The 27,109-nt window shown below is 36.0% G+C and overlaps 1 protein-coding gene across 34 annotated transcripts in view; it reads left to right on the top strand.

Annotated features, from left to right (window-relative positions):
- The window catches only part of NRXN1 (neurexin 1), a 1,138,820-nt gene that overhangs the window by 953,088 nt on the left and 158,623 nt on the right, over positions 1 to 27,109 (top strand). For all 34 annotated transcript variants that reach the window (XM_030826918.1, XM_030826917.1, XM_030826892.1 and 31 more), the window contains one exon: positions 11,444 to 11,615. In XM_030826918.1, the coding sequence (XP_030682778.1) occupies positions 11,444 to 11,615 (172 nt within the window). The remainder of the gene's footprint in view (positions 1 to 11,443; positions 11,616 to 27,109) is intronic.

Here is a 27,109-nt window from a genome sequence, read left to right as displayed (position 1 = left end):
AATATAACCAGCAAGATACATGTTATCAATTTTGAGTCATGGGATGAGTGGTATGGTGTTTTACAAAATTCACTGCAGCTAAAAGACACTTGATAAATATTTTTCTGTGTTACTTCATTTTTGTGGTGGTATTACTGTTTTGTGAAGATGAAAAAAGTCATAATCATCAGGAATTTCAGCCTTAGAGATTCCGTATTATCCTCTGTTGTGCCAAAATCACACACATGAACATAGATTTATTTTTGATGGCTGTAGGAATTGTTACTTATCACTTCAGGGATAACAGAGCTTTGCTGATTCTTTAGAAAATATTCATTGGTAAATGCATTTCTATGCCCATATGCACACACTTTTTTCCTAAGGATGTCAGACAGCTAGTCCTGGACTAGAAGTCAATAAGAAAGGGAAAATGAAAAGGAAAAAGTTAGCACTGTCAGCTTTTCTCTTGGGATGCATTTCAAGGTAGGGCTCTTCTTGAGGCTTGTGAAAACTAACATAGCATCATTAGGAAGTCAGTCCATCACACACACTTGAAAACATTTCCTCACTGTTGTTTTTAGGTTGCAAGTCATGATTCACAAATAGAATTTAAAAAAATAATGTCCCTTCCAAACTGATCTTTCCATTCCCAGTTTACTGTATGTAGCTTATAGCTTATATCAATGGAAGCACTGAAAATAATTACATTAATCTCTTGATATGTTTTCATGTCTTTTAAGGATTTTCTAAAATACAAAGGTTCGTTTTGTTTTACTTATAACCGAGTTACTAAGGTTACATTTGCCATGCAGAGGACTAAAATTATAATCCGAGGATGTTCTATTTGTCTGAAAAATGTTGGGCTTTGTGCTATGGAAATTTGGAACATTAGAGTTAGATGGTAATGATATAGTCAGGTCTCCTGGAAAATGATAATCCTGGGATATAACAAGTAAATGAAATCCACAAATAATCCCAAAGCTCTTTTATAGGAAAACCTTTTTTACACAAAAAATGTCAACAATTAATAGAATTGATAGAAGGCCCCTTCCCTGTTCAGTTCCTGGTGGAGGTAATATCAAAGAGGGCAATGGCCCAAAGACAAGGATTCAGGCAGATGCAGAATAAACCAAGATTGTGGTTTTAATCAGCACCTGAAACACAATGTTTATTGCACAGTTTCCTGAATTACTGTACAATGTCACTGTACAAGAAAAAGTAATTTAACATTCCAACAAGGGTCTTTAAAGCAACAATAATTTTTAAATATAAAAAAAAGAACAAAAACAAGTAATCCACATCTGATCAGCTCATTACACTTTGGAAAAGGCTTAATGTAATTCAGTGTGACACTGAGATTTTCATGCAGCAACCTAAAGAATTTGTTATGATGCCAGACCACTAGGCTAACTATGCAAATGGAAAGTATTACCTGTGAAAAATTAAGAAGGTTACATAGGCCACCAAGTCAATGCCTGTTTCTTGTTCTATTTGATTTCTGCTCATTGATTATTCAGGGAGAAAAATAATAAAAGACATTCTTTACACATAAGGACACATTTAAAGGCAACTATTTCAACTTCATAGTAGTTGTTGTCTCAGTGGATGGAGATATAGAGTTAATTATCTCAGTGAGATGACTGATTCACAAGAGGCTAAGGTAGCTTTATTTTATTCTACAGCTATCGTGATATCATGCAAACGTATGCTATTTGGAAGTGGGAAGTACCATGAAAAGGCTTGATGATGTGTCTGTGCCCATGGCCACACTGGAGAACTTCATAATGTTTTGAGAATGTCTTCTCAAATACTGTGTAAAGAATAATCCAGTATTGGCTTAATTAGTGAAACAAAATGGAGAATATCTTAAAATACCAATATCAAGATTATTACCCCATTCAAAGATCCAGCAGCCAGTCCCTTAGTGGACTAAATACATCTTGACATTGTTTTGATTTTTTATTTAATTTCATCTAAGGAGAGACAATGAGGAAAATAGAAGCACTGAAGTGTTTTGATGTTATCACTGGAGCTCAAGATCTGTCCATCCTTTTTCTCACTTTACCACCACTAAATCCTACATACCTGACAAGGCAGGGGCTCTTCCCAATAATGACAAGCCCTTCCATCAGAGATTATACTTTCTTGGGAAGAAACATACATGGTTCACAAAAGGCTTCACAGATTACTGATACTTCAACCTAATGCAAAGTCCTCTTTCTCCTCCTAAATTGGAGAATCTCTGATTTAAAAACATAATAAAATCTTAGAGTTTATCTATTTCTTAAATTTTGAAGGAAATCTAAGAGAGACTCAAATTCAAACTCAGGCACCTTCAATGTGTTTCAAAAAACTCAACTAGTAATATCTGTCTAAGTTTTTTCCGTGAGAACTGCTTTGCGTTACATTTAGGATTTCCCTAGAACCATAATATTGAGATGGGAGGGGACATGGATGTTGTCTAATCAAGCATGCTCTGCCTCAGCATGATCAATGGGAGAACCACTTATCTTAAAGTTGAGCACAGCTAGATTTTAGAATATCCTCTCTTGATCCAAGTCATAGATAGATGGTCTGACTTTGGCCAAGTCTCAGCCTTTCTGAGCTTTAGCTTTCCCATTTACAAAATAGATACCGTGCTTCACAAATTGTAAACATTAAAAATGTATCTTCTAGCAAAACCGAAATGTCTATATAATTCCAGCAATATTTTAATTAACTTCCATCAAACTACACTGAAGCTAAACATTGTTTTTCAAAGGGATGAGTAGCAATAATAATTGTAGCGATAATAATAATACTAATAGCTAACAGGAACTGTGTGGCCATTAAATGTGCTAAGAATTTTGTATGCATTATCTCATCAAAAGAAAATTGGAGCATGATGCAAATGTTCTGAAATTAAATAATGGTGATGGTTGCACAACCTTGTGAATATACTAAAACCACTGAATCATATACTTTAAAAGGGCAAATGTTATGATATGTGAATTATATCTCAATTAAAAAAAAAATCGATGTGAAAGAATATTGGAAATTTGCAAAAGTAAAGGTATTCTGGGAAGTGCTATGAAGGATACAATGAGGAATACACCAGCTTTTTTCCTACCCTAAAGTTGTTTTTAATATGTTTGAGGGGTTGAAATGGGCATATAAAAACTAACACCTAAGGCAGTGTGTGGAGGACTGGCACAGGCTTACAAAATTTTATTAGACATTCTTAGGGCCAAGAGATGAATTTAAGCCTCCAGGAAGTTAATATCACTGCCAAGATATAGTCTCATTGAAGGAGCTACAGCATCCTGTAGGATGGAGACATATTAGAAAAGATACACTATCCTAGCCGGGCGCGGTGGCTCACGCTTGTAATCCCAGCACTTTGGGAGGCCGAGGCGGGCGGATCACGAGGTCAGGAGATCGAGACCACGGTGAAACCCCGTCTCTACTAAAAATACAAAAAAAATTAGCCGGGCGTAGTGGCGGGCGCCTGTAGTCCCAGCTACTCGGAGAGGCTGAGGCAGGAGAATGGCATGAACCCAGGAGGCGGAGCTTGCAGTGAGCCAAGATCGCGCCACTGCACTCCAGCCTGGGCGACAGAGCGAGACTCTGTCTCAAAAAAAAAAAAAAAAAAAAAAAAAAAAAGAAAAGATACACTATCCTTAATGAAGATTTGATGGGGAAATGAAAAGGCTGTTTTTAAAAAATGTATTACTCCTAAATGAGATGTTTCTGAGGTGGTATTGCCCACATATCTTGCCCACTTCTGATTCCTTATTGTGTAGTGCTACAAAACGTAACTAGCCAAAAAAAAAAAGAAACTAAAACCAAAAACAAAGAAAGCCATGCACCCTGTAGTAACCCTCCTCTTGACTCAGTCCTCTAAGGATGCCTTAGTTTCAAGACATTTTCCTGGAACACTGACACAACTGACATTTTTCAGTTTTAGAATGCCCCACCAATTTGGTCATATTTCAGTACCCATATTTATTGGCTGAGTGATTTCAGCAAGATTAAAGTTTCCAAGAAGACAGAGACAATGGCACTTACCTTTCAGGTCTGCTGGGAGTTTTAGATGAGATACACTGTATAGAGCTCAGTGCCTGGCACACAGTGAGTAGTCTGGTATGTGGGGCCTGAAAGGAGAGATAGAAGGTAGAGAGAACATAACTTCTATGTCCCTGGGTGTTGCATTAGAACCTGCTTGTAGTGTTAGAGCTGTCCAAATGCTGGTTTGCTCCCATGGCAGTTTGAGGCTTCCTGAGATCCTTCAGATGCTTCCCCCAATGCACCTGTGCTTCTCCCGGCCACTCCCTCAACTATTCTGTGGGTATGAGTATTTGCATGCACGATTTACCTTCCCAGTTTGATTGAAAGTTTTCCCAGGAGCAGAAAACAGACTTTACCTGTTTTTATTCTCCTCCCAGTAGTAGCAAAATGCTGGGTGCATATTGCATACTTTTTATTAGTTACCTGAATGAATTTTAAACAGACGCTATTTAATGGAGAAAATAGGAGACAGGGCAGCAGGAACTTCTTGTTTTTGATGTGGTAGTATTGCTTTTTGGGGGTTAGAGGATGGCATGTATATCTCAGCCCCAGGTTAAAACAACTAGATTAAAACCACTTCTTCCATTATAGGCCTTCTAGATTGGTAAACAGAGTCTCTACCAGCCAAGAGGGCCTCTAAGTAATTCACTTAGAAATGCATTTGGGTGGCCGGGGGCAGTGGCTCGCACCTGTAATCCCAGCACTTTGAGAGGCCAAGGTGGGTGGATCACCTGAGGTCAGGATTTCGAGACCAGCCTGACCAACATGGAGAAACCCTGCCTCTACCAAAAATACAGTATTAGCTGGGCGTGGTGGCATGCACCTGTAATCCCAGCTACTTTGGAGCCTGAGGCAGGAGAATCAGTTGAACCCAGGAAGCAAAGGTTGCAGAGAGCTGAGATCACGCCATTGCACTCTAGCCTGGGCAATAAGAATGGAACTCCATCTCAAAAAAAAAAAAAGTATTTGGGCTAAATTAGCAATTATCTGAGTGTGTTTGTTTTTAGGTGAGATAACAGATGGCTCTCTGATACTGTCTGCAGTGTTGCATACTCCAACAACTGTGACTCTAGGCTCCAGACTCCCCTTCATGCCTTAAAACCTTTGCTGCCTGGTGAGGATTAGTCTCTGGAGAAGCAAAACATTCCATTCACCCAACTCTGGTTTCAGTCAACAATGTAGATTTGGACTATGGGAGTCTTTCTGTATTCTGAAATGAGTACAAGCATGGAGAGAGCATTTAAAGACATTGTTGAGTTCTGTCCAAAGTGGGGCCCTGGAGTACTGGACTGTACCATGGTGCATGACAGAAGTTTACAGAACGTAAACAGGGCTCCCTACTAATCTACGTGCCCTCCTGAGTTGCACACTTGTTCACAATGTTTGGTCTTCCTCTCTAGGAGTATAGTAAACAGACACAGAGAGAGACATTTTTATTTGTTACTGGTCTCTGTTCCTGAGCATAGTTGAGCCAAACATTTCTATATAACAATCCAAGAATGGGGTGAGGGGAAACAGTGCACTAAAATCTTGTGTAACATGTCTATATGCCACATGTAGATTGAAATCTTTCCTTATGTGTATTCTGCTTTATCTATTTCATAGGCACATATTATATATGCATCTGTAACATGCGGACATCTTGCTTGAAGTATATCCAAGATATTGATTACACCATTAAATCTTAATCTTAGTTAAAACATAAAACTTACAAGTGCATATGTTATTTCATTGACTTTTAAATGATGCCCATCTCTTCTTGGATATGTTCGGTTGTTGCCTCAACTTCAAATGTCTTTGACATCTCATGGATTTAAACTTTAGAGTTAGCTAGAATGGAACTGAAGGCTATCAAAGTAAGGGTTGAAACAACAGGCCAGACCCTAATTCAGACATTATCTACTTCACCCCAAGTTGCATCAGGCTTTGAAAAACAATTTAATTATAAGTGATCGCCAAAGAGTTTTCCCTGGAAACAATAAATTTAAAATACACATAAAGCACAAAATACTAATATCAAGCATATTTATAAGATCGGTATTTACTATTTCATTCAGAAACTATAGACATTCTTACAACACAACCATTTCATGTTTATAGGATAGCAAGTCATTTAAAGTATTTAAACAATAAAACTTGCTAAACTTTCTTGCCAATGGATAATTACAATTTAAAAGAATTCATTTCAAACTCTTATTCTCTGGGATTAAATATGATTGTCTTGGCAAATTTTCATGAATATTGCATTAGCAAAACCAGAAGTCATTTCACTGGACATGTACTCATCTCCCTGTACTGTATATTCCTTGAAATAGATAACTGGCTCAAATCATAATTTCAAAAATCTATTATAAGAATATCAGTTATGAGGCATTTATAATTTAATGAAGACTTTCTATGGATTCATTAAATAAACAGTGACAAAGGTAATTATTGATTTTTTTACAAAAGCTCATTTCTGAATAAAGATTATATTATTAAACCAAGTTAAAGGGAAACATCATGATATATGACACTGGGAAGGTCCTTGAAGTTTCTAGCAAGCGGCACCATGTTTAATGCACAACAATGGTTGTGTTGTAAGAATGTCTGTAGTTTCTGAATGAAATAGTAAATACCAATCTTATAAATATGCTTGATATTAGTATTTTGTGCTTCATGTGTATTTTAAATTTATTGTTTTCAGGGAAAACTCTTTGGCGATCACTTATAATTAAATTGTTTTTCAAAACCTGATGCAACTTGGGGTGAAGTAGATAATGTCTGAATTAGGGTCTGGCCTGTTGTTTGAACGCTTACTTTGATAGCCTTCAGTTCCATTCTAGCTAACTCTAGAGTTTAAATCCATGAGATGTCAAAGACATTTGAAGTTGAGGCAACAACGGAACATATCCAAGAAGAGATGGGCATCATTTAAAAGTGAAATGATATGAGAACACTTGGACACAGGAAGGGGAACATCACACACCAGGGCCTGTTGTGGGGTGGGGAGAGGGAGGAGGGATAGCATTAGGAGATATACCTAATGTAAATGACGAGTTAATGGGTGCAGCACACCAACATGGCACATGTATACGTATGTAACAAGCCTGCACGTTGTGCACATGTACCCTAGAAATTAAAGTATAATAAAAAATATACATATAAAAATTTAAAAAAATGAAAGTCAAATGTTCTCCAAGCATCACGGATGCTCATTGTTTATAATTTGTTTATTTTATTATGTTGCAAAAAAACAAATCCTATGAAATCTGGAGATTTCTGCACCTAGAAAATGAGCATTTTGCATTTCATATTGCAGAAAGTTTTAAGGTTAAGTTAAAGGGACTTATTTCAGAGTTTAGTGCATTTTTCACCTTTAACATTGCAATGCTTCTGTTCACTGAATCTAAACCTTCTTAATAATTAATACTCTGATGAAAATAGGCTCTTATGGCCTACCTATCATAAAAACTAGGAAACTTCAAAAATTTTTTCCAGTCTATCCTAGATAGGAACCAGGTCTATAATAGATGAGACCCTCAAACAATGGGCAACTCTAGAGTAACAGATATCTTCTTGTACTTGTTGTGTTGAAAGAGCTGCTTCCTAAGCTGTAACAAGAATTTTAACTTGTTCTGTAAAAATATTTCTAACCACCAGAGAGGTCCACAGGGAGTCTCAACAGTGCTTTGCTCCCTCTTGGATAGTAAAAAGGTCATCTGTTCATTTTTAGACATAAAAAGTAAAATCAGCTTACTCCTCTGTAATAACAGAAGTCAGTTAAAGCCTCTTCGTTATCGCTGCTTCAGCGACAATGGAGCCCCCACTTGCACTGGGAGGAACACGATTGTTTCCATGGCTTTCACTATTCCTCTCCCTCTCTTTTCCTCCAGGGATGAAGCAGGAGAAGAAAGAAGACAGAAAGGGCAGAAATGACCTTACTTGGCTAATATTATTTTAGCCATCTAGTTGAGCTTAGCCTGTACTTAAAGTTCTTAAGAAGGCACTTTTCGGAAGCATTTGCTTCTTTAGAGACCTTAACCCCATTATTAGAATTTACCTGCAATTCCATTGAGGTAGTAAATGCACTTCCTTCAGATGGTCATTTAGGATTCCCACCTCAGCCTCTGGTCATCTATCACAGTAACTCCAAGTTCTTTTTTTTTTTCTTTTCTTTTCTGAGTTTTCTTCACCAGTCAGCCCAATCCCTTTAGTAACCCTGCTAAACAGGATACAATACAATTCTACACAGACTCTAACCTAGGGTCCGCAAGTGTCCTTCGTCCTAACAAACCCTAATGCACAAGTGGCTCCTGGTACATCAATATCTCTTTGCTTGGCCACTGGGCATCAGCCAGCCACAGTCTCTTCCCTTGAAGATTTCTCAGGTATAGTCAAATACTAGTTTGCTCACTACCTTGACCACTGCCACCCACCAACTCCCAGAAGGCACATATCAAATTTTCTTAGATGTTCCCCTAATGTCCCTTTCTCCTGCACTTGAGATAGGGAAAAGTAAACTTCCACCCTGCAGTATGTGGAAATCTCATCACATCTCAACTGTCTCCAAAAATTCTCTTCTAATTGTTAATCTCCCCTTGCCTTTTTCTGCATTTTGATGGACTGGAAGTAGGTAATTAATTCAGGACCCTCAAAGCACTTCTCAGTGTTCTCCTTTGCAAGACTGGCTTAATTAACTTTATACTTTATTTTGTAAGATGGAAACAGTAATCTGTTTTTGACTTATTATCTTATCATGTTAACATCTCAGCTGAAACTGAAACAAAAAGAATCATTTTAATATTCTATTATATCCGCATATCAGTTGCTTGCAATTTATTCCAAAATTATTTTAAGCATGCATGGATTGATACATGTCTACTAACTTCAAAGAACAATACAAGGCCCCTTAGTGATGCTACTCTAGCAGGAGAGATAAAACAGGTAGTAAAAACAGCTAGATTTACCAAGTCTGTTAGCTACAGCTATAGGATGGCACAACAGTCCTAAACTCAGCCTAGTGTAATGATTAAGGACCAGACTCTGGAGCCTGACTATGTGGATCTGAACCATAGCTTTTCTCTTTCCAGCTGTGCGACCTTAGCCAAATTGCTTAATCACCCTGTGCCTTAATTTTCTCTTCTGTAAAATGAAGATAAAATAGCATCTCCCTCATGGAACTGTTATGAAGAATACCAGAGTTAGTAGTTATAAAATGCGTAGAGCCCTACGTATGTGTTTGGTTGTTAGGAAACTCAGGGTCCATTTAGATAGGGTAATTTTTTAAAATATTTACTTATTTTGAGACAGGGTCTTACTCTGTCAACCAGGCAGGAGTTCAGTGCACAATCATGGCTCACTGCAGCCTCAACCTCCTGGGCTCAAGTGATCTTCCTACCTCAGCCTCCTGAGTAGTTGGGAATACAGGTGTGTGCCACCATGCCCAGCTGTTTTTTTTTTTGTTTTTTTTTTTAATGGTAGAGACGAGATCTTGCTATGTTTCCCAGGCTGGTCTCCAACTCCTGGGCTTGAACAATCCTCTTCACCTTGGCCTCCCAAACTGCTGGGATTATACATGTGTGCCATCACTTCTGGCTGGGTAATTTTAATAGCTGCAGAGACTTTAGTATATATTTTCCCCTGGACTTATTATTTTCCACCATATTTCTCATGACCCTTACTTTTAAATACATGTCATTGTAAGGCATTTTAGTATCGTGTAGACTGATTCAGCTAATAAACAAACAGCAAAAGTCCAGTGAAAATTCAAACGTTATTCAAAGACCTATGGAGATTTTTTTTAAAGATTTTTTTTTAGCTCAGACCTTTTTGTAAACATGCATTATTTTCTTATTTTAACAGAATTACTTTTTGCTCATTTTCAGTAATTAATTTAGTACATACATTTTTAACAGATGTGATATAACTACAGGAAAAATTTTAAAGAATCTCATTTAAGAGACATAATAAGTTATCTTTATTTAACAAACATGTATATAGTGTTAAAATGTAATTTTTTAAAAAGTTAAATCATCCGTCAAGCCTAAAGCAAATCAAAACAAAAAAAATGTAAGCATGCTAACTTATAAGAAAGAGATCTTTATGTACGATAAGAACCCAGGGGGAAAAAAAACCAACAGAAACATTTAGGATCTCTACATGAAGGAGATAATGAGCAATACTGCAAAATAACATCCTCAAATGTTTTCCTTTGATTAATACAATTTTGAAAAAGATTTTCCAGAAGGATTCTCAGTGTAAGCTGATGCCATACTCCTGCTGCCTATTTCAAATAATGATGAGAACCCCACAAAGAGTCAAGAGAATGTGGCCCAAATCTTCAGGTTTCTAACATTCTGATTTAAAACTTCTACAGGAAAGGATGGACTGTGTATACTTTAAACCCTTCTTCCTCTGTGTCATTCTCTCAACTGAGGTTTGATGAAGGGTGAACCACAGACAGTTTGAGGTTATGTGTTCTGACAAGGGCCTACAGCACAGGTATTCTGTGCGACTCATTAAGGGCAAACCCACATGCTTTAAAAATCAACTGAATTCATGGTAGAGTTGACAGTCCTGTTAGAGAATGCTTCTCAGAGGCAGAGGACATAGCACATGTTTCTCTTTGCCACCTTATATTATGAAATTCTAAAGTTCACAGCAACAACTTTATAGTTAGAATGATTCATAATGAGGCTTTGCATATGAAGAAGTGAAGAGGGTGTTCATTTCGGATAACAGTATCTTTGCTTCAACTTAGCTTAGATATAATCTAAGAATAAGGGAACTGAATTTTAGTTTTAGTATGTCTCTATTAAGTTATGTGTCCTTGAACAAGTCTTGTACCTTCCTGTGTTATCGTCAATAGAATGTTGACGTTTCATCATCAATAAAATAAAAACATTGAATAACTTTCAAGTTCTTAGTATTTGATGGTTTTGTGAATACTAAGGGACTGCACTCATTAAATGCCCCATACCCTTTAGAATGACTTCCTATATTGTGAGTATTTGTCAATGGGCTCTAAACAGACATCATTGCTCTGATTTCACCAGTTATTAAAAGTAAGAATTTGGAGCCCCGTTTTTCTTGTGAAATGGGGAGAGTGAATTAAAGGGGCTGTGCTAAAGGACATGAAAGGATGTCCTTTGTGCAGGCAGCTGTGCACCTTCTCTGTGACAACCTCTGGGAAGAAGGCAGTTCAATTCCCTTGAAAGTGTGCCTTTTGGAATATCAATTATCCATGAAAGAGATGTCTTAAATTTACCCAAATGTCAAGAATCTTGCTTCTACTACATGTAGGTTTTCAGAAGTAAAATTGGAGGAAAGCAGCTGTTTTCCAAAGCACATTTTAAAACAATACCTTGTATGTAATCTTTATTAAATGGTGACTAGTCGACTTAATACAACTGTTGTTTCCCCTCCTCTCTTACAGCACCAGGGAAAAATTGGAGTTAAGTTTAATGTTGGGACAGATGACATCGCCATTGAAGAGTCCAATGCAATCATTAATGATGGGAAATATCATGTAGTTCGTTTCACGAGGAGTGGTGGCAATGCCACGTTACAGGTGGACAGCTGGCCAGTGATCGAGCGCTACCCTGCAGGTAAGCAAGTGAATATGTATTGGGGGAAGATTTTATGAAAAACAAACTGGAAGAAAAAGCACTGTTTTGTGTCCGTTTCACCAAATTGTGGTTTTCTGAGAAACCATCAACTATTTATTGGACTTTAGAGTCATGTGAATGTAATGCTGTCCTAAACTCTTCTTGCTACAGTGTACAAATGCCATTTTATAGGAGAACGTGAAGGTGTACGTTATCGTTTTCAAAATTTAGGACATCAATGAAATCAGAAAAATGCACACATAAAAAGCGCAACATATCAAAGCTCTTTTTACTGGATCCTTGCATTTAAACAAAGGAAAGGCTTTGTCAAAAGTAACAAAGTTAAAATTTAAAACTAAGGGAAAGAATATTATAACCCTTTTTTTTTTTCTGAAAGAAAATAAGACCTAACCCTTCCTCAGATGGTAGTGCAAGGCTGAAACACATTAAAGAGTAGGGATCCCATGAGATAAGTAGAGAACTAGTGAGAAAACAATAGTAGCATAAATCAACACTTATAAGAACATGTACATAAAAGAAGTTTGGTTTCACTTTCGTATAACCATGGAGTTTCATGAGGATTCTTTGACACTAGCACTACTGATTTTAAGTCTATAAAATAAATGTCAAGCCGTTATTGATAAAATAAAAGTTATCTTGCTTATTGTGAATGAGTTTTATCAATATTATGTTATTGAAACAAAGGTGGTAGATCAGAAATTTTAAACAGTGTTATTTGTGGTTGTATATATCCTCAATTTTAAAACAAATATGCTTTTTAAGTAAAATATAAATTAAAAGTATAAAGGTATTTTACTCCAATCATTATCATCTCTATATTTTAGTATAAAATAGGTTACTAAAAGCATCAGTCTCATTTCTCTCTTCCTCTTTTAGATAGAACTATGTTTTTTGCAAAGCACACAATTTATAACACAGTATAAAGAAAAAGTATAAAAATACATTTCTATTTTACCCAATAAAAATAATAATCAAAATATATATTTAAATTCCTCTATCAGACTTATTTGGTTCTTGAAAGAAGCAATTTAATGACATAGCCAGTGTATTCAATTGATATCAAATATCCCACGTACTGACTCACAATTGTGAAATGAAATGTCTGTAATACCCTTCTGGACCTTTTCTGGTTTATAGAATTCTAAATCTTCAAACCCTAGTTCAAACCTATTCCATAAGCCTAGTACTGTGCCAATATTTGCTTAATTAAATGTAATAAAAAACTCTCCTATGACAAAGTTAGGAAGCAAGGAAATTAATATGTCCAGAGCCTGTTATAATACTGGCAAATAGTAGGCACTCAATAAATATTTGCTGAATTGATGTCTTGGGAATTACCACAATTTTACACTACAGTTATGTGAACCATATACAATAAGGTGAAGTAATGGAAGATTTGAAAGCCAAATAACTTAATATGCATGCAATGTTACATAGCCCCTGCTAATCTCAGATTATTGCATTATCTGAAATCCTAGTATAAATGTGCAATTTCAATTTTTATTCTTTATTTTATCAATTTAAGTTTTTTTTTTTTTTTGAAACAAGGTCTCACTCTTTTGCCCAGACTGGAATGTAGTGGCAAAGTCATAGCTCACTGTAACCTCAAACTCTTGGGCTCACAGGATCCTCCTTCCTCGGCCTCTCTAGTAGCTAGGACTACAGGTGCAGACCTCCATGCCTGGCTAATTTTTAAATTTTTTTTGTAGAGATGGGGGGGTCTCGCTATGTTGCTCAGGCTGGTCTTGAACACCTGACCTTAAGTGATCCTCCTGCCTCAGCCTCCCAAAGTGCTGGGATTACAGGCATGAGCCACCATGCCCAGCCTAAAAAAATGTGCTTTTAAAAGTAATAGCTAAAACCTTAATAAAATTACAGAAAGGTGTATTGGTAATTTTCCTAAAATATGGATTAATCACTGCCTATTTGCTGAGAGAAAGTCATCACACTGGATGCCATGAAAATATATAGTAGGGTAAGGTCTAGGCTTTGCTCGTGGGATGTTGTCAGCTGTGAACAGTGGACCTGAATGTGCAAAATGATAAATCCTGTTACTATTGCAGTGTGGCATTTGCCTCTTGAGGCATGGTTTTGTGTTCATAGTTAATTCTTTAAAATTTCTTTATTTAGTAACTTTTAACACTTTATCAGCAATTTCCAAACTGGTATCTTTACCTAGAGCTTATTACTACTTATGGTGAGAAAGGGAAAGTCCCAGCAGTTTGGAAAATTCCGGGTTAAGCTCCCATGCTCAAATTAGTTTGGGAGATTCTGGTTTAAGCTAAGTTAAAATATCTATACTTGGACTTTATTAATATCCATAATGTATCCGTAAAAGAGAAATACAGGATGCTTTACCCAAGCATAGATGATAGAAAATAAATATAGGATATATTAGCCAAACATCATTGCATTTTAGTAAATATTTTATGTTTTCAAAAATTTCTATATGCCCCAATTTTACTATATTTTATTTGATTGTGCACATACCAGATACCGTGTACTGAATATAGTTCAAAAAAGATATGGTTCCTGTGTTCTTGTAGCAGACTAATGTCCAGTTTGAATCTGGTAGCTGAGATTGAGGCAGTGCTTATTAATTATTTGAAAAAAATATTTGTACATCTTTTTCTACATTAATATTTGTTTAACATATGTAGTACCTTATTTGCCAATTAAATAACTGTTCAGAATAAGAAACACAATGTAAAAGATGTTTAAAAATAGAAATGAGCAGTATCGTAATAAGAAGCAAATCTTTACATATAGTTATTACAGATAAAACTTTCAACATTTAATCAGAGATTTTAAATGCCCTTTTACCAAGATGTATTTTAGAAAATATAAATAAACCAAGAGTGGGCAAACTTGCAATTATTCTGAAGGATATACGCAAGGAAAAACACAGATTCAGTCCTCAAGAAAATAAAGCACATATGAAGAATTTCAATATATACATATAAAAAGTTAATGATCAATATATAAAGAACTCAGGGGAGTCACCATTGTCATCAGATGTTTTTTTAATCATCTGCTCTGTGTTCATCTCAGTGTGATGCTGAGGTAGGAAATAAGCCATGAAAATTTCAAATACCTTTTTCTCTTGGAGCTTCATCTGCAATGGTGCCATAATGGCTGAATACAAATTTTGAAGAGTGTGTCACCTCGATTAAAGTCTTTATGACACAGTGATTGTAAATACGAGTTCAGTAGCAAAGTCTAGTATATGTATTTTATGTCAGTTTGTGGTATGGCTCTTTTTATTAATTTTTGGGGTTATTTTTATTAGAAGAACAGCTAAATTAAAGCTTTTACCACCAAATCTTATAATCAGAGAAGCGGGAACCAGCAGACTATATTTGGTTCCTTTAAAGTGCCTGTACTGCAAAATATAGGTAATAAGGATTGAAATTAGTAATTAGTATAGCACTTAACCTCCATTATAGATTTTTGTGGTAAGTGCTTTTATATGAAGCAATTCATCTGGTAGCAACACTATACCTTTAATGAAAAGCAACCAAAGCATTGACCAATGGTACTGCCCTGTAATTTCCTGGAAGGCTTTCATAGAGAAACTAATTAGTAGAGGTAGATTTTATGATCTTTTTGAGTATATGAAATCTTCCTGTAACTCAACAATTTACATTTTAGAATAAAGATTGAATTTTCTGAATAGCAGACCTAGTATCCATTATTTTCTGTATATACAGCAAAGTACAGAGATAATATTTTACAAACCATTTAAAGTTGAGAAAGCCATTTCTTGGTGCTTATCAGTTAAAACTCTAGAATATAATGCATCATTAATCTCTGATTTGTCCCTAATTACAGTTATGCAGCAAAATTTTCTCTCTCCACAAAAATAGACTTTCTTTTCTCATAACATTAATTCACAAAGCCTAACATCATCTTGCTTACCCAGACTAAAGATTGCTTCAGATAAATCACAGTTATCTTTGATAATAAACTTTTGAATTTGTTTTCCTATCACAGTGTGTCAAAAGATTTCTTTTACACTCTACACAAGGTCAAATGTTCATTTTATACTCAACATATTAAATCAACAAATATTTAAAGGATATATACTACATAAAAGGAACATACTAAATTTACAGTCTGGTTACAGAGATAGGCAAAAAATGTTCAAGATTAGAAATATAAAATGTGAGAAAGTGCTAGAGTTATCATATCATAGTTGGCTAATTTCTGAATAAGATATAAAAGGAAAACTCCTTCCAAGGAAGAAGAGACCATTTTGAAGTGAGTGGTGTAGCAAGACTGTGAACTCAATAGTAAATTAGATTTAGGTCTTTTCAAGCATGGATTCATTTAGGAAGGATTAGCAGGAAATGATACAGACAGACAAACTATTTAGGAAACTACTAACCAATCCAGGTATCAAAAGATAAAGTACTAAAGTAGAATGTGAGAAAATAAACAGGATGAATGCAAAATACACTGTAAAACCTAATGAACAACTTAATAGAGAGACATGCCGACATTTTTGGCTCGCTCTCTCTCTCATTCTTCTCTGCCTCTCCCCCTCTCTCCCTTTTAACCAGCAATTATTCAATGTTCTAATGCTGCTGTGTGTCACCAGACGACACTAGGTACCAATGAAATGGAAACCAGTTGTAGGAAGGAACAAAGAAGTCAAAGACATTATTATTCCTGTTTGTCGACAGATTAGTCTGATTGGGAGATAAGGAGGATCCAGAAAACCTAAACATGTCAGATAAAATGTATTAACTTTCAAAATGCCGAGTTTGGTTGCTGTTAAGTTTAAGGAAAATAGAAAATGGTGGTCTGGAGTGGTAAGATAAAGAGATCCTTTAGGGATAAGAGGATCTGAGAGAAAAAGAGAAATGCTCTAAGACTCCATAGAGATGGTGTAAATCTTTACTCATGATCATGCAATTTGTCTGGAAGAGCTTATGAGTATTAGATCTAAACCTTAACTCTGTTTTCATCCATGAAAGCTGGTAAAATATTTCAGGGCTCAGGAAGTCATATTATTACCGTAAATTCCAAACCTTTAGTGTAGCTTAATCTAAGATTAGTTTATTTTTAATTCAAGTCATCAATAATTTATTATTTATTTAAGTCACTCTATTATTTATAGAGATTGCAGGGTTGGTACTGAAGTGTTGGTTAATTTAATGATTTTTTAATATTTGTTTAATTTAATTTTTCAAAGTATCATGTAATTAAAGAAATCTACCTTACATGATCATCGCATTTGAAGGAGGGAAGGAACTTCAACGTTCTTCTATTCCAGCTCCTTCATTTATCAAACAACAAAATGGAACCTTGAAGAGACCAACTGATTTGCTCAAGATCACAATGCTCATTAGTGGCAGAGTAAAAACTACACTTGGGGACTGCTGTCTACAAGCTATGAACCTTCCTTTATAAAGTCTGGGAAACATAAAGTAAAATATGCAAAGATCATTAGATGCATTTTTAAACATAGCGTAGCCTATTCTTCCTAACTAAATGTTATTACTTACACGATTGGTCCTAACTGTATCAGTTGATGTCACAGTCTGCTATTTCTGCTGACCCACACAAACATATACACACACAAGACTATCTTATGGGTATTTAAACATAGTAACACATAAAAAAAGATTTTCTTATAATAACCATAGTTATTTATAATTTATAAGATAAATTATAATTTATCTTATAACCATATTTTGTTTTCACTAAAGTTTTGAATCAATAATACTCGTTAGTAAGCACTAATTATTTTCTAACTTTACTGGAGAAACTTTAGTAGCAAATTAAGTAAATCATTATGGTCCATTAGAACATTAGAATACTTAAGAATCATTTGGGAGAAAAAGTTTGTTAAAAGAAGACTTGCCCATGTTCTCATTAAATGTATAGATATGGGAAGTGTTTGACTAATTTTTTTCCTTCCTCTAAAAGTAAAATAGTGAAAATATAAGTCTTGCGGAAACTGAAAAACCATTTGGAATATTTGAATTATTATTTAAATTAAGAACCAATTTTGAGTAGGGTCTAACAAAAGACATAATAATCAGGGTGTGACACACAGAAGGTGCTTACTAAATAGTTGTTGAATAAATCTACATCCCTCATTAAACTTCTAGGTCAAGGCATTTTTTTTCTGATGATTTTTAGCCAAAATATACTTACATGCATAGATGAATATTTATTTCAATATATAAATGTTTGGTTTCCATTGGAAATCATTAAATGTTTACTAACACTAATTTTCTGTAATAAATCTTACTCTGAGAAATCTGAAGCCACAAATACAGTAGCTGTGTTAGATTAAACAAGTGTCTAAAACTCTGACTTTTCCTGTTTAATTATCTTTTTTCACAGTGTTCAATTTTGCTGGGAATTTGAGGTTATTCCAAATGATGAAACATAATGAAGTTTTTTATTAAGTAGTATATTGAATATATCTTCCTAAAATTCTAAGCTTAGCTTCTGAGAAATTGTGTCCAAGGAAATGGAAAGAAATGATATATTATCAGACTTCTCACTTGTTCTTACTTTATCAATGACTTGGATTTTTTAAATATCAGAATTTTTACAGTTACTGTAAGGCAACTGAGAGGTGACAGTGTGCTGGCAGCCCTTGCTTGCTCTCGGTGCCTCCTCGGCCTCGGCACCCATTCGGCCATGCTTGAGGAGCCCTTCAGCCTGCCGCTGCACTGTGGGAGCCCCTTCCTGGGATGGCCAAGGCCGGAGCCGGCTCCCTCAGCCTGCGGGGAGGTGTGGAGGGAGAGGCACCGGCGGGAACTGGGGCTGCCAGCGGCGCTTGCAGGCCAGCTAGAGTTCTGGGTGGGCATGGGCTTGGCAGGCCCGCACTTGGAGCGGCCAGCCAGCCCCGCTGGCCCAGGGCAGTGACGGGCTTAGCACCAGGGCCAGCGGCTGCAGAGAGTGTGCCAGGTCCCCCAGCAGTGCCGGCCCACCGGCGCTGCGCTCGATTTCTCACCGGGCCTTAGCTGCCTCCCCACAGGCAGGGCAGGGCTTGGGACCTGCAGCCCGCCATGCCTGAGCCTCCCCTCCTCCTGGCCCCCCCGCCATGGGCTCCTGCACGGCCCCCTGCTCCACGGGGCCCAGTCCCATCGACCACCCAACGGCTGAGGAGTGCCAGCACACGTGGCACAGGACTGGCAGGCAGCTCCACCTCCCGCCTGGTGTGGGATACACTGGGTGAAGCCAGCTGGGCTCCTGAGTCTAGTGGGGACTTGGAGAACCTTTGTGTCTAGCTAAGGGATTGTAAACACACCAATCAGCACCCTGTGTCTAGCTCGGGGTTTGTGGATGCACCAATGGGCACTCTGTATCTAGCTAATCTGGTGGGGACTTGGAGAATCTTTATGTCTAGCTAAGGGATTGTGAATACACCAATCGGCACTCTGTATCTAGCTCAAGGTTTGTAAATGCACCAATCAGCACTCTGTGTCTAGCTCAAGGTTTGTAAATGCAGCAATCTGTGCTCTGTGTCCAGCTGATCTGGTGGGGACTTGGAGAACCTTTATGTCTAGCTAAGGGATTGTGAATACACCAATCAGCACTCTGTATCTAGCTCAGGGTTTGTAAATACACCAATCAGCACTCTGTATCTAGCTAATCTAGTGGGGAGGTGGAGAACTTTTGTGTCCAGCTCAGGGATTGTAAACGCACCAATCAGCACCCTGTCAAAACGGACCAATCAGCTTCTCTGTAAAAGAGACCAATCGGCTCTCTGTAAAATGGACCAATCAGCAGGATGTGGGTGGGGCCAGATAAGAGAATAAAAGCAGGCTGCCCCAACCAGCTGTGGCAACCTGCTCGGGTCCCTTTCCGTGCTGTGGAAGCATCGTTGTTTCGCTCTTTGCAATAAATCTTGCTGCTGCTCACTCTTTGTGTCCACAGTGCCTTTAAGAACTGTAACACTCAACACGAGAGTCCGAGGCTTCATTCTTGAATTCAGCGAGACCAAGAGCCCACCAATTCCGGACACACAACCATGTTAGCATTTTTTTATTTTCTGTTAAAAGAGAGAGCAAGATTCTCTGATGGTTTGATGGGTTTTGGCATCTTTTAAATTACACAGGCTGGCAAACAGATAATGCAGATGTTTTGTAAGAGTCGTGGTAAAACAAATTAAAGGATATTATATCAACTAGGCTTAACTGCTTCATTCCTTAAATTGAAATCTTGTAGTTTGTCTGTAAGTTGCCATTTTTGTTCCATTATTGCTATGTATTTATGGAAATATTCTTTGTTCTATCCCAGGAAACTTGTCGATGAGACCTATCAATGACTTTCATAAAGTTCTCTTGTAGTAGAGGCTAACATACAGAGTATCACAGGGCCAATTTAATAATTGTCCAGACAATTCTGAAAGCTCAGTGAAACCCAAACAGGCCCTTTTTCTCTGCTTTCAGAATATGCTGATTTTTTGCCCCCAAAACAAATGCATTATTAAATGTTTATTGCTGACAAAATTGAAATAATCTGAGAAATTAGTTTCTTCAGATATGTGTTGGGTATCTGCTATTTGGATACTATTGTGAATGACGTAGAGACATATAAGTCAAAGCTCTTCTTTCCCAATTTCTCCTAGTACTTTTTTGCCTCTCACTGAAATTAATCCTTTTTGCAATTGTGTGGGGAGGGTAGGTGCCTTTATTAACACTATCAGAAACCAAGAGCTCAATAAAGTAGGATAGCAACTCATGGGTTTCCTACATATTTGAAGCTAAACTTAAGCTTGTTTAAAAATGAATTAAATATATTTTGAAACATTTAATCAATAAAAATTTATTGTTTTGCCAGTTTTTAATGAACTTGTTTTACTTTTAAAAGTTCTTGGATTCTGAGAACAAATTACTTAGAAACCAACCCGTCAAATCAAATTGAGAAATGTTTATTAATCATTACTGTGTTTAAGAACTTTTGCCAAGTGTATCTTATGTTGTAATATACAAATAGCAGCCCTTCTAAGTGATTTTCATAAAATTTCCCCCTTTTTGTCTGCCATTATTGTTTCCAACATACAATTTGTTTAGCAATTTAAGTTCTTATCATAATAAAGGGATATACTGGTCTCACTCCTGAAAAGTAGTCACGTTAAACAGAGAATAGTATTATCATGATTTTAAATAAGTGTGGCTAAAGATACTGGCTGAGATTGTCTTGAAGGACTTTTCACCAAAGATATGGGTAATCAGGTTAATGAATCTAACTACTGGTTACAAAAAATGAATTAATCATGTCAGATATAAAAAATTAATTGTCACTACAATGCAAAAATTTAGCTTTTAGGAAATGAGGTGGAAACAAGTTATAAGAATAGCTAAACACTGAAGGCCAGAAAAAAATGACATATTAAAGAGTATTAGGTTTTTAGGAAACTTCAGATGGTATTTACAAGTATTTGGTTGATTTTAATATTTATATTTTATAACAGTGGCTTTTATAATTTGACTATTACCTGAAAGTATCTTTGTTTTATCATATAGTTTATAAATAGCTGACTTTAATGGAAGAACAAGTCACATTCCCAACTCAATGACAAGCCTTTCTCTTAATACTTTCTCAAACACTCTGACTTCTTATATCTTCAGGAGCTTTTATTAAATAGCACAGACATATTTATTTATATATTTTTATAATGATAACACATAATAGCTAGTATTTTGGTGTATAATGAACAATTTTTAAATCTGTACTATGTGATTTGTTCCTTCTCAGCTTTAATGTCATTATTTGAATGTTAACTATGAATAAGTCTCACGATTTTCATGCTATTTATATTTGTCCACTGTCTACCCACTTTTCATATCTTGTAAGCTCAACAGTAAGTTGTTTTGTTTAGTTTTTTGAGGCAGAGTCTTGCTCCATCACTGGGCTGGAGTGCAGTGGCCCGAATTCGGTTCACTGTAACCTCCACTTCCTGGGTTCAAACAAATCTCCTGCCTCAGCCTCACAACACCATGCCCAGCTAATTTTTGTATTTTAGTAGGGATGGGGTTTCACCACGTTGGCCAGGATGGTCTCGATCTCTTGACCTTGTGATCCAGCCGCCTCAGCCCCCCAAAGTGCTGGGATTACAGGCATGAGCCACTGCGCCTGGCCAGGAGTAAGTTGGTTTTAATGTCACTTAACTTCTAATAAACAAATGAAAGTGCCGTCAAGAGGAGGCAGAGTATCAAAAAGATAAAATATCATACACTGGTGTCAAGGCCTTATGTACAGTATAAAGCTTAGGTAACTTATTTAGTTTTAGACATTAATCTAGATCAGTTTTTCTTAACTTCCTTTGAATCTCTGCCTCCATAAGAATCCAATGAAGTAGAACATTCTGTCTTTAGAAAAATACACATCTATCTGCATTTGTATACAAAAGTATGTATGTTATGTTTAAGGGTTGCATCCTTAGGCCCATTTACCTAGAATTCAGAACCTGTGCTCTAGGTGATCTTTGAGGATATTGACATATTAGAGGAAAAAATAAAGTCTGTGTAGTGAACATATGAGGAGAAACCTCCTCCTCCCCTAATTAAACATGCTTCCAATGAAATGTGGCTGCCCTTTACTAACCTGCTAATAACCTTCTAACCACTGACATAGCCCTCTGGGTGTAGCCTTTACTAGCTCAGATAATTTTTTTTTTTTCACAGAATGGGACCAACTTTTGTACTTCCAGTTTAAAGCAGTTGTTCTCCAAAATAGCATCATAAGAATGCCATTATCCTTCTAATAAATTTATTTTAAACACTGATACTATGCTTGATATAATTATAATATGGGGGCATTACATAAAGAATATCCTTAAAACCAAAATGCATGGTTTAAGAGTTTCATTTGGAAAGGTCTCTCAGTGAATCGTCTCATGATTGTGAAGTGTGATGGTGAAGTAACTGTGTCCAATATCATAAAGATAAAAATTGCTGTCAATATAACATCTCTGCAAAGTACAATAATCCCCCTGTATCCATTAAGGAATACATTCCAAGACTCTCATTGGATGCCAGAAATCACAGATAGTACCAAAACCTATATATACTATGTGTTACGCTATACATATATCCCTATGATAAATTTAATGTGTAAATTAGACACAGTAAGAGGTTAGTGACAATAACTAGTAATAAAATAGAACAGTCATAACAATATGCCATAATAAAAGTTCTGTGAGTGTGGCCTCTTCCTCTCTCTCTCCATGTCCCCAAATTCCTTATTGTACTATATTCACCTTTTTCTTGTGATCTGTTGATCTGATAACCCAGATGACTACTTATAAGTGACTAACAGACTATATAATGTGGATACACTAGAAAAAGGGATGATTCATGGGTCGTGAGGGACAGAGTGGGATGGCCAGAGATTTTATCATGCTACTCAGAATGGCATGCAATTTAAAACCTTATTATTTAAATTGCATGCCATTTACTGAAATGGCATGAATTGTTTATTTCTGAAATTTTCCATTTAGTATTTTCAGACTGCATTCGACTGTGGGTAACTGAAACTGTAGAATAAGAGGAGACTACCATATTTCCGTTCGTTATTATGCGAAGAAGTTAATAAAGCCCTTTGCATGTATTTAGGAAACTTTAAAACGTATCATGCAAGAGGACAATTTTTCTCTTTCGATCCTCTGACTAGATAATTTTTCACCTTTGTCTCACCATTATTTTCTTATTCTGTATGATTTAGTATTTTAAACTCAATAGAATACTGATAATCCATTTTGTTTTCTTCCAACAAAATAATAAATGTCTAGCAACAAAATTATTACAGCTAATGAAGTTAGGAGAATATAGGAAAAATATACATTCAAGATTCTGAATTCTAAAGTACCTCAGATATAACAATTAAATACATTTTGGGCACTATTCAAAGTTCATAATTAAAAAAAGAAAATTCATCTAGAGCAAAGATCAACAAATTTTCATCATAGAAGGCCAAATATTAAATATCTCTGGCTTTGAGAACCACATGGTCTCTGTCACAATTACTCAGTTCTGCCATTGTCGCTCAAAAGCAACAATAGCTAATAGGAAAATGAATGGGTGTGGCTGTGATCCAATAAATCTTTATTTACAATATTAGATAATAGTAGTAGATACATTTGGCCTGTAGGGCATACTTTATTGACCCCTGAGAGAGAAGCATGACAAAGGAGCATAAGAACTAATCTGAAAAAACTTCCAATGGCCAGAACTAGATCAAATTGAGGAACAAAACTAATAGATATGTCATTGGATTATAACCAAAAGAGTAAAATAAACATCTATGAACCCATAGTGATATAAACAAGTAACTGAACAGATAGAAAGGTAGACATACAGATAGATAAATAGGGAAGCAGGGACAGCTCACCCATACATAAAAATTACAATTAATAACGTAGAAGGATGATGGAAATAGGAAATCATCATTAGAATACCAATGTAAAAATTATTTAAGTCAGGATTCCCTAATAGATGCCAAAATAAGTGCGAAAAAGTTATCAGTAGAAGTTAGTAATTTATGTAATCTAAAAATATTTCCTCCAAGTAGAAGTAGTAACTTTCTTCAGAAAAACTCAGCAGTTCACCTTAAGTGATCAAGTTAAATGCCACCAGTAATAAAAAATATTGACTTTATGAACCTTCCTGCTAAGAAAAGCTCTTCACTTCTTTGGTATTCATATTCTCAACAAAAATCCATAAGTTCCGTCTAACTATGACAAACCAAAATTGAGGGACATTTTACAAAATGGCCAGTATTCTTCCAAAGTGTCAACTATATGAATTACAAAAAAAGACAGATCTGAAGGGACAAAGGAAACATGGCAGTTTAATGCAATGTGGGAGCTGAGTTAGATCCTGCAATAGAAAAAGGACATTAGTTAAAAACTGGTAAAACCAAATAAAGTCTATACTTCAGTCAACAGTTTATTATTAATGTTACTTTCTTGGTTTTGGTAACTGCCTAATGGTTATTTAATTATTAACAGGAGGAAAGCTGAGTGAAAGGTGTTTGGAACTCTCATTCTATAAGGTTTTTTTTTTTTTTCGAAATAAGAGTTTAGAAATGGTTTCCACCTAAAAATACCTTTTACTCAATTCTATGTAACATTTCAGAAAAAAATAACTTAATTAAACGTAATGCCTTTGTGTAACTATAAGTCAGATGCATTTGTTGTTAAAAAAATATTTTGACGTGTTTGTGTGGTTATTAGAAAAGTAGTTTTATTCCAGAAGAATAGCAACCTAATTTTTCTAACAATCCAAAGGTGTAACTTAATCTAACACTGGAGTTGGTTCTTAATTAAGACAGAATGACAAAATAAATGTAAAAACCTTTTGAAGTATGAAGCCTTTAAATAGGCCATATATTAAAATTTAAATTACGACAATGAATATTTTGCGTCAAATTTAGCCTCATGGGTAGAATATTTCTCAAAGACAGACTTTTAAACATTTTAAAGTCTGTTTTGTTTTTAGCTTTATGAATTTAACTGTGTTAAAAAGCAGCTGAGTTTACCCCTCCTTGCAAAGTTAAGACAGACTTTCCTCATGTTAAGTATTATTGAAGTAATTTGTCATCTTGGGCATATTATCTATATTGGTGGCCCTAATATGTAAAATGTCCACTGAGAATCCAAAAAGAATATATCTAACATAAACCTGTCTAGATATTACCATATGCATTTCCAATGAAGTATTTTAGCAGGATTTATGAGATATAAAATCGGACCGAATAAAGGAATATTTCACTTTCATTTTTCTAGATAGTGTCACCTAATTGATAACATGCCATAATAATTTGTCAGGGTCACCTTCGCTGGAGCATTTTAAAGGTCCAAGTAGAGTCTTCAGTTCTCTCATTTATTATTTTTATTGCTCAGGTTGGCAGAGGACTTGGACGAGAGTGCATTTTGTGGTTAGAGGCGAAACAAACAAAAGGAAGCTTTTTTAAATGAAAAGATTTGCTTTGGTAAAAAAAGAAGCAGAATGGGCACAGTCACCGTAGAAGGCAGACTTGGGGATAATTAGATGAGGCCTGTGCTTCATGGAAATGGAGTTCAAATAGAATGTTAAATCTGTCAAATTGATTCAATATAGGAAACTCATGTTGCGCTAGCATTGGGGTGAAGAGGTAACAAGAACTCATCCAAAATTCCAGACATTCATAGAACCTTTTGACATTCCTGCCTATTTGTAAGAGCTAGTATCCGAAACAATAAGTTAGACGTGCAGTCTACAGTGGGCACTCTATATGGCGCAGTATGCTAATTATTTTACATACCTTATTTACAAACATTATTGCATTAACTCTCCCAAAATCTTTGTAAGACAGCTTACAGTATCTCCTTGTGATAAATGAGCAAACACAGGGAGATTCGTTTACTTGCCAACATCATACGTTCTAAAGCCTACTCCAGTGCTCTGTAGGATTATGCAATGCTTCCTAAGAAATAATTCTTAATTCTCCTAAGAAATAATTCATAAAATGTTATTGTTGGTCCCCACCAGGTCAGATGATGCTAAGACCTTTGTTGTGCTGAGATTCTGATACCAGTGGTTATTACTTCTTCTATTCAGATCTGTAAGGGCTGTTTAGGGGTCCTTTGTGATTAGAAGCATTCCCATAATAATGTTCTTCCTGTGTGCTGGTTATTCTTTATCTAGATGCAGAAGTGAGTGCCAAGTCTAACTTGAATACTCCTCCTTAATGACTAAAATTGCTGTAGGAATATATACCACACATCAAATGATCAAACCAGACATATGCTACGAACTTAATGCAAGTTAAGTGTGCAGGTTAGCATGAAGGTTAAGAGGGAACATTCAAAAGCCAGACTGCATGAGTTCAAATCCTAGTTCAAACACTGATGAGATGTGAAATTTTTTCCCAAGTTCTTTAACCTCATTTTCCTAATCTAAAAAGTGGAGACAATGACAGTACTTACCTCATAAGGTTGTTTGATGTTTAAATGAGTTATTAATTTCAAAATAGTTAGAAATTGGTAAAAGCCTGGTAAGTAGTAAGTGCTGAGTAAAAGTTAATTCCACTATTATTAGTCAAAATAGTTTAGTTTTGCAATCCTGCAATTGCAATAGTCACTAACCTCCCCGTATTAGTTTGTATTTCTTTCTGGGAACAAATTTATTTTCTCTTGGCTGTCAGACTTCAGTTCACATACATGGAGACAAACCTTTCCAAAAACTTAAGATTGTTCCTCCTGACCCTAGCAGACATGTAAGTGCAGTACAGCTTCTGTCCCCAAACCTACTCCAAGCAGAACACTATGAAGACATTACTAAGAAAGACATAGTTCAAATGAGTGGCACAAAATATGTGTTCTATACAATTTTAGAAAACAGAGTGGTGTTTGGTAATCAAGGATGATTTCACAAAAGAGTAAAATGTGGGCTGGGTGCTAAGGAATTCATTTGAAATTTAATAAATGAGCATTAGAGAAACCATGCTAGCTGGTGGACAGG

This window comes from Nomascus leucogenys, chromosome 14, assembly GCF_006542625.1.
Source record: "Nomascus leucogenys isolate Asia chromosome 14, Asia_NLE_v1, whole genome shotgun sequence".
Taxonomy (NCBI): Eukaryota; Metazoa; Chordata; class Mammalia; order Primates; family Hylobatidae; genus Nomascus; species Nomascus leucogenys.
This window is presented reverse-complemented; position numbering and strand designations above follow the sequence as displayed.